Consider the following 8,446-nt stretch of genomic DNA (forward strand, 5'->3'; position numbering starts at 1 on the left):
TAGCACCACTGCCTATCAATAACTATACTCAAAAAGACTATTTGCAGTATTGCCAAATGTTGAACTTGGAATGAAACTGGAAAATCTTTTAGTCCAAGTGTTTTATTTTAGAGTGAGAAAACTGAAGCCCATATAGGAGATGTGTCTTGCCCAAGGTCTTTGAACATGTTCAGATGGTTTTAAAGGTATACTTTTAAACCTGACTACAGATTAGGCCTTCTTAGAGAGCTCTTAAAACTACCAGTATAGGGCCCCATTTAAAGAGATTCTGACTTAACCAGTCTGTGATAGGGTCCAGACATTGGTATTTTTATAAAAGCTCCCCGGGCAATTCTATGGTATGGCAAGTTTGCAATCCACTGGCTTAGGGGCTGTGAGTATTGCAAATAAAAGCAGATTGCACCTACCCACTGAGGGTCATTCAGACTCCTGAGATCAAGTCAGGAAATGTATAATTTCTCTAAACCACTGGAACCTGGAAGAATCATGGGTTTATGAGAAAGGTAATTACTGTTCTTGTTCATGAGGAAAGCTGGGAATGATCCCCGCCACCATGATGGAAATGCAGATAGCAGCAGCCCTCCTAAAGCATTCAGGGTGCAGCTACAGCACACAGCATGAGCATCAAAGCAGCTTTGTTACCTCTGTGCACATAGTGCTACAAACACAATCCATGTATTAAAAGAAGATGAGTGTGTAGGAGAACAACTATATACAATGCAACGTCCAAAACACTGTATCCCACCAGAAGAAAATAAAGAAATTTCTTTGGTTAATGATGCATTTGTATTATTTCAGGCACTGTAAATTAAGGCGTGATAGGTGAGTAGCAAATTAAAGGAGTTCTCATAGAGGAGGCTTTCTTAGCTCTATCCTGAATTCCGAATCCCTCCCAGAGTTAGATGAATAGTATTTGCTTCATCCAGAAAAGCTGTCTGAGGCAAATTCTTCTCTGGACTTATCTGGTGTTCTCCCTTTATCTTCTGGGTCCTCTAGTTCTCTGTGCAGAAGTCAGGGTATAAAGGAGATGGAGAGGCCAGAGAGGTGACAGTGATGTTCAGCATCAACCAGTAATTCAAACACACAAGACAAGGGCCACAAAGCCAGTGAACTCGCAGCAGCGGTCCCCATCCTATATACACCAAAGACGTATCAGACATCTATGAGCTCCTTTTCTACAAGAGGTTGTGTGGAGTAGCAAAGGCAGCATCTCTGTGTTATGAGAACCCGTGGCCAGGATGCGCACCTCCTCTCCCCAAGCCCCTCTCTCAACACAAGGATTGAGGGCTAGTTACTTTCCTGCCATCCCGTCATCCTTTGCACAGAAGGCCAGAGGCTGTGCCATGGAGTCTCCACCCTGGCTTCTGATATTGCTGTTGTTGCTTTCCATTTGTCACAAATGGTGCCAAGCCAAGCAAAGTCTGAGAGATGCAACTAGGTCTTTATCTTATCCGTTAGTTGCTTTTCATCACTGTTGTACCTCCAGCACCTAAAACAATGCACTGAACATAGTAGGCACTCAATAAACACTTGTATATGATTGACCCAGTGGACAAATAAACAACCAGATGGATTTTGCGTTGGGGTGAGAGTTTGGTGACACTTCCAAGATGAGCAAAGGATGCACCGCTGGAGAGTGAATTTGAATGAGTAAGTAAAGCCAAAACCAGCAGTCTTTTGATCAGTCTTTTATTACCGCAAAGGGCAATACTCTCACAGAAGCTAAAAAAAATCAAATTTACTAACCTAAGATGTCCTTAGTAACAGAGCTGAAGAATGTGTTTTCCAATATTTGATTTCTTAGCTTGACAGTCTCTCTTGAAATACTCCCTTCTCCGCAATGAAAATGTGAATCTTTGTTGGTTTGTTTTGCAGTTTGCAAATGACTTACAGAGCTCTTCTGGCAGGGTTTCTGTTTTTCTACTTGCAAATAAACAAAAGGCCATTTCTCTAATATGACTTAAGTAGGGGAGACTCTGTGATCTCCTGTCATTATTTTAGAAGCAGGAGAAAAGGAGAAGAGAAAAGGAAGGGCAAGTAGAAAAAAAAAATGAAAACCCAAAACAGAGTAGAGAAGCTGAGAAAAAAAGGAGGAAACAGGCAAAGATAAATTTGATATGGAAAATTAGAGTGTGAGAGATGCCAAATAATGGAAGACTCTGTAATTAATAGGATCGCAGAGAACCTTTTGGGGAGGGCTGAACTCACCCATGGTCCATCGGCCTCCCTCCCTGCTTCCATCACGTCAGCTGGGCTCCTTGTGAACTGTGAAGACAGGCTCTCCCCTCCTTCTCCTAGGCAAGCCTGCATGAAGCAGAGCAACCCCTGCCAGCTTGACCTAGATCTGTCAACTGATCAATTACTTTTCCCAGAGAGGAGAAGAAAAAACCAAAGGAAGAAAGAAAAAAGAAAGAGAAAAAGAGAAAGTGGAAAACACAGAAGCAGGGGGATTGGACACAAGGATGGAGGGAAAGCAGGGAGAGAGAATGGGAAGGAAAACAGATGCACCCCTGTATCTTTTCAGTTTAAGCAGTGGTAGCAAGAGCAGGCTTAATCCAGAAGGTTGCATAAATAAAAGACATACATACATACATGCATACATACATACATACATGAAAGAAAACATAAAGCTCTCAGAGGTTATTGACCAAAATCATAGTCAAAGGGGAGGCTAGAGCTCTTTCTTCCACCCTTTGCCAATCCAGTTTACAGCTGTTTTTTCTGAAACTCCTGCCTCCACCTCCATCCTTCCTAGTGCTCCCCCTCTCCACCATTCACACTGCAGTTCCACACTGACGCGTCCTTTTGCAAATGGATGGGAGGAATGCTTCCTGCAAGTGTCTTCTAAAGCCCCTCTGCCCTTTCCCAGTGCACTCTCTGATAAGATGAAGCATCCTACCCCAGTGGCAAAGAGATGCTTCCAGAAGCACTAGGATGGTGCCCTTTGACCCTTCCAACCTGTATGCCATCTACTTCTTTATTACTGCATGCTTTCATTTTTTTTTACGTTTAATTGGTTTTATTGAATTTCAAATGGCTATAGACATAAAGTAAGCATGTAACAAGACAATAGAGCAGAAAGGAAGTAAACTGCATAAATACAATCTCAGCATGGAGTTCCACTTAGCACCACACGTTTGGAGTGTTACAAGCATTAATGAGTCCTTACAACACCCAGGGGAGTCGCTCCCCGGCCTGGCGGGCAGGTGGGGAGATAGGCCGGCAGAGGGAAAGATTTTTCCCTACAGAAAACATAGAGAAATTTGAGCTTAGACGTACACGTTCCCCCACTGAGCTATGTTCAGGCCACTGGAGCTGGCTTAAAACCTGGAGACCATGCATATTGAGTGTTTGAAGCATTTGTAGGATCTCTGCTACAGGAAGATAGAAAGCAATGTAGGTTTTGTTTGTTTTGGTTTTTTTTTTTTTTTTTTTTTTTTTTTTTTTTTTTTTTTTTTTATCTTTAGCATTCTAATTTGTGGGCAGAAGCAGATCATGAGCTTGAATCCAAAATACCTGGAAAAAAGCCAAATCCCAGACCTGTTCATCCTACCCAAAGTGTGCCTCTACTATGATTGAATGGCAAGAGCATTGCAATTCTTTCTAGCATGTGTTTCTTGCACACGTCAGAATCACATGTCCCATACTGATTCAGAAACTCTGCCATCTCTTGGGATACTGAGAGAGCTCACTTCATCCCAATGGACAAGTTTTGGTTAAAATCAATACCAGGTTGTTTGGCCCATCATGGAAAGGAGCCATTACCAGCATGGCAGACAGCATGTAGGCAGAAGGCAATCGGGACTACAGCACCTCAGGCAGGGAACCAAGAGGGACACGTGAAGACATTATTTAGGACCCCTGGCTGAAAACCAGCATTATAGAAGGAGCTTACTAAGAAATAACGGAAGTCAGGGACTATACATTGCAGCTGATAAGAAGGGACTTGGGGCTTATATTTGGCTTTAAGGGAACCAAAAAAAGGAAAGAATCAGGACCATGACCAGGACCAGGACCAGGACCAGGCTCTGGGCCTGGTAACTAAAGCTGCAATTTCAAGGATGATCTTCATACAGCAAGACCTGCTGGCCACGGCAGGCACTCTCCAGGCACCCTTGAGAGAATGCTTAGAGGGCCATCCCCGCTGGAGGGGTGGCCTCCTAATAAAAAGGGCGGAGGTGAGCTACATTTGTGCCACTGTGCATGCGGTGCCTGTAACTTGCCCCAGGTTGGCAGCTCCAAGCCTGGCAGGCAGGTTCCACTCAATGAGACTCCCTGATCCCCTCTTCTCACTGACATGCTTCCAAGCACCTACAACGTCTATGTCAGGCCCAAGGTCCCATCATCCCAGGCTAATGTTTCCACTTTGCCAGTAAATATTGTTATGGTCTCGTCTGCCACCCATGCATCTCAGAAGCATTGCCCAGCTCAGACTGCTGCTGGCATCACATGTGTACTGTGCATGGCAGGAACCTGGCCGGCTTGCCCATCCGAACAGAGCCCACTGCCCACCTTCTGGGTACTGTGCCAAGGGGAGTGTGAAGTTCGCTGAGGCAACTTTTCCTTCTCCTCTGCCCTGTGTGTGTCTCCAGCTAGCAGCTAAGTGGATGTGGGACATGAGGAGAAGTGAGGAAATGAGAAAGGTAAGAGAGGAGCCTAGCCAAGCAAATCGGAAGGTGTTAAAAGAAACAATAATCCTTCGAAGGAGAAATGGTCGGTTTTCTAGAAAGAGGAAGCTGCAGCATAACCAGCCATTCCTTTCAGAGCCTCTCAGTGGCAGAAGGTGGGCGGTGGGTGTGCTGCAAAGGACAGCCGTAGCCTGATCCAGCTCCGTAGCGTCTGCTCCCAGGAAAGAGATGCCTCTACTTAATCAACCCTTGTGTATCTTAGGGCCAGAGCCCCAGGGAGCTAATTGCCCCCTCCTGCCAGCGTCACTAATCAGTGCTGATTCCCTCAGAAACCCCCCTCTTTACCTAAGCTGGATCTGGGTTGCTGGTTGGTTTGGGGGGAGGAGCAGGTCAGGGAGGGGTTCTTAACCTACCACTAGCACCAGACACCTTTTCAAGAGGCAGGAGACACAGGAAGTAGCAGCTCTAGGAAGAACCAGCTTAAAACAAAAACAGAGGGGAAGAAAAAAATCGCCTTGGAATGTGTACTGCATTTTAACTAGTCCCACTGGGTCAATGCAATAGGGGTGGATTATTGCAGGCAAGACCTGGGCTGCCTCAGTAATTCCGCAAGTTTGATAAGAGATAGCTGGCAGACTTCAGCTTCCTTCCTCTGAAAGAGAAAGCAGACATCACCTTTGCCACATCTGACTGGCATGCAATATGGGGGTCTTTGGGGGTTGTTCTGCAAAGATTAAAATTGGGCAGCCTTGTGCTATTACGACACACTGAAGCCTATTCAGGGCTGACTGGATGAGGATAGCACAAATAAGACCATCATTCTTTTTGGGAAATTCAGGATTTGGTAGGATGTGATAAGGTCTGAGATAGTCCTGATGCCACCACCCCTACCCCAAGATAGGAACAAGACCACAAAATCAGATTGCACCTTGGATAAATTTGCACCATCACTTTGCTACTCATCTATGCAGAGACGATTCAAAGTATGAGCAAATATTATGCTTCCCTGCATTTATTCTGATGAAAAAAAATCACGTATGCTAATTTATATGTAAATTCAGTATGGCCCTGGGGCTCCTGGCATGCAGCCAGCAGGCTGTTGATGGTGAAAGTTTGGTCATTGTCTTCAGTTTGATGTTACAGACAGAAAAGACACGGATCTCAGGACAGGTGGAAATTGCTGAGGGCTTGAAATCTTCCCTCTCTTTACCTCTGACCCCACCCCTTAACTGCTTAGTTTTCATTTTTGCTGTCAGCCCCCAGAGAAGCTACTTTACTGAAGGTGCCTGATCCTGAACTCAGCTTCCCCACTTCATTCTTGTGCACCCAGAACATGCAGGGGTGCACACACACACACACACACGCTGATACTGCTCCATATTATATAAGAGGAGTCAATCAAGGATGCTTCCAAGTTGAGTCCCTTCACTCATACACCCACCAAAGCCCCTAGGGGAGAGGAGGGAGGTCCTGAGGCCCATGCCCCTCGGGTTGGGTGCAGCAGGTGACCTCATGGATATCCCTGCAAGATTCACCACCGTGGACTTTCTTGTCATTTAACGTAGATCCCTTCTGTCCCCCCTTGCCTTCTTCCTTAAGCCCCACTCAGGGGTGTACACATTTGATCGTTCCAGCCTGGTGTCTCTGCTCACCTTACGTGGATCCACACTGCAGCCACTGCAACCTATGTCAAGAGGACAGCAGCAACCCCAAAAGCCTAACCTCAAAGAAAGGTCAGCAAGACAACAGCTCAGGACTCAGTTCAGATCAGGAGAACTCCATATTGCAGGGGGAGAAGAGAGCCAGAGAGTGGGACTCCCCATCATTTTTCACTAGGTCAGAGGGAACTTTCCTCTGGGAATACAACTGCATAGGACTGAGCCTCACCTCCCAAGAGAGGGCTCCTCCTCCAAAGCCCTGCTGGGCCACCCAGGGAAAGTTTCTCAGCTTGTCTCGATCCTCACAGTTTAGGTATGTTTCATAGGAGAGAGACAAACTAGTTACCCCAAAGGACAGGGCAGGTTGGGAGCAAGCAGATTAGTAGATAATTCTGTTGCTGGAACTATCGAACGTTGAGAGCCGGGATGGGGGGGGCGCGGTGCAGCAAATGGACTCAAGGTGGAGACTGATTCCAAACACACAGAACACAGCACTGGAAGCATCAAAGCAGGCGCTCAGCCGCAGCCCCCAGGGCTCCGGGCTCAGCCGATAAACAAACAGAAAATTAGCATTCGACTCTTATTGCCTCTCTCCCTTCAACTTTGAAAAGCCTTTTAAAATTTTAGAGCCCTGGCTCCCCTCCTTTTCATCTGATTGCTATCCATACCACCTCCGCCCCACCTCAGCCACAAACACGCTCCCAAACACCCGAGAACACATTCAAAACTAACACAGTTGTCCCCCACTGCTGCAAATTGACTCATCTCCTGAAGCTGGATCGCTGACCAGAACCTCACAGGAAGCACCTGACTCTTTCTAGCCTTCATTTTCCCCTTTGCTCTGTTAAAAGCTTTGCAAGTTCACTGGCCGATATTTAAAGTTTCCTCTTGTAATTTCTTCCCAGTCGCATCAGCAACACATTAGCCACCCCGTTGCCCTCCGAATCTGTCATTTCCCCCTGCTCACATGTGTGCTCTGTTGTGTATGTGTGCAAGAATGTGCATGAAGCCAGGGAGCCTAGCACACAACCACAGACCTAACAGGAGCACCAAACACGTTTTACTTATGCACATACATTCCCTCATTCCGGTGGCAGCCAGAATCAAATCAATATTCTCACAGCCTAGTCAGGAGAATGAAGCCCCAGCCATGCTGCCTAAACGCTCTCCTCCACCTGCAAACAGTGCAGCACAGCCGACTCGCGGAGTCTGCAAATCTTATAAAGCACACTGTACAATTCCTGGGTCTACCGTAGGCAAATCAATAGCAAGCTCTTACCTTGGAAGAGACACAGAGCAGCCAGCCCCGTGAAGATTGCCCAAGAGATAGAATTGTGCATTTTTGGCTGGATGGTTTTCATGATTTTTTTTCTTCTTCTTTTTCTTCTTTTTTGTCAGGTTCAGTTTTTTTCTTTCTTTCTTTCCTGATAGATTGTGTTGCTCTCAAGCTTGTGCAAGGAGATTTAAATCCACTGTTTTGCTGAAGGACACAACAAGAAAGCCGAGGGTGTGAGAGAGTATGACTTCTCCGTAATTATCCCCACTCATACTCTGGCACTGAGACACATTGTACAATCTGGCCCTGGACAGCCCTCCTACAAGCTGCAATCATTGGTTCTAATCCAAGGATTGACAGAGCTACAACACACGCGCGCGGGCACACACACACACACGCACACACACTCTCAGGAATCATTTACTGGGCAAATCAGGCTAGCTGATTAAAGAGACAGGAGCCTGGAGAGATAGAATGATAAATGCCGATTTGCCCCTTCTATATTACTTTCATTTTTTAAACTCACAGTCTCTGAGCCCCGAGTCTCAGAAAATTCCTTTTCCCCTGGCATTCCCTGGCCTCCTGAACTCAGATTCCCTTTGCACTGGAAAAATCCCATAGTCAGCCATGGCTTATGGGAAATTTTAAAGGAACACTTTCATGCTCAGTGAAACTTGCAAAGATGAGTCAAATTTCATTTGTTGGTACCTATTTTCCCCTCCAATGGAAATATCATTCAGTGACAGATTTTTTTTCTCTTTCATCAACCCTTCTACTTAGTTGCTTTGAAAATAGTAAATAACTTTCTATTTTCTCCTCTTGTCACTCCAGTTTCAGAACATCTATGTTACTCCTATTTTTCATTTCACTTTTTAAAAATCTAT

The 8,446-nt window shown here is 45.7% G+C and overlaps 1 protein-coding gene across 5 annotated transcripts in view; it reads right to left on the reverse strand.

Annotated features, from left to right (window-relative positions):
* NTM (neurotrimin) overlaps window positions 1-8,184 on the reverse strand; it is a 972,209-nt gene extending 964,025 nt beyond the window's left edge. For 4 of the 5 annotated variants that reach the window (XM_017523245.2, XM_037735970.1, XM_017523223.2 and 1 more), the window contains exon 1: window positions 7,566-7,986. In XM_017523245.2, coding sequence (XP_017378734.1) covers window positions 7,566-7,647 — 82 coding nt within the window. In that variant the 5' untranslated portion in view covers window positions 7,648-7,986. Of the gene's footprint in view, window positions 1-7,565; window positions 7,987-8,088 lie in introns of those variants that run through there. The other variant, XM_037735935.1, reaches the window with a different exon arrangement.
* Between the last annotated feature and the right edge of the window lie 262 nt (window positions 8,185-8,446).

This window comes from Cebus imitator, unplaced genomic scaffold (genome assembly GCF_001604975.1).
Source record: "Cebus imitator isolate Cc_AM_T3 unplaced genomic scaffold, Cebus_imitator-1.0 Scaffold0, whole genome shotgun sequence".
NCBI lineage: Eukaryota > Metazoa > Chordata > Mammalia > Primates > Cebidae > Cebus > Cebus imitator.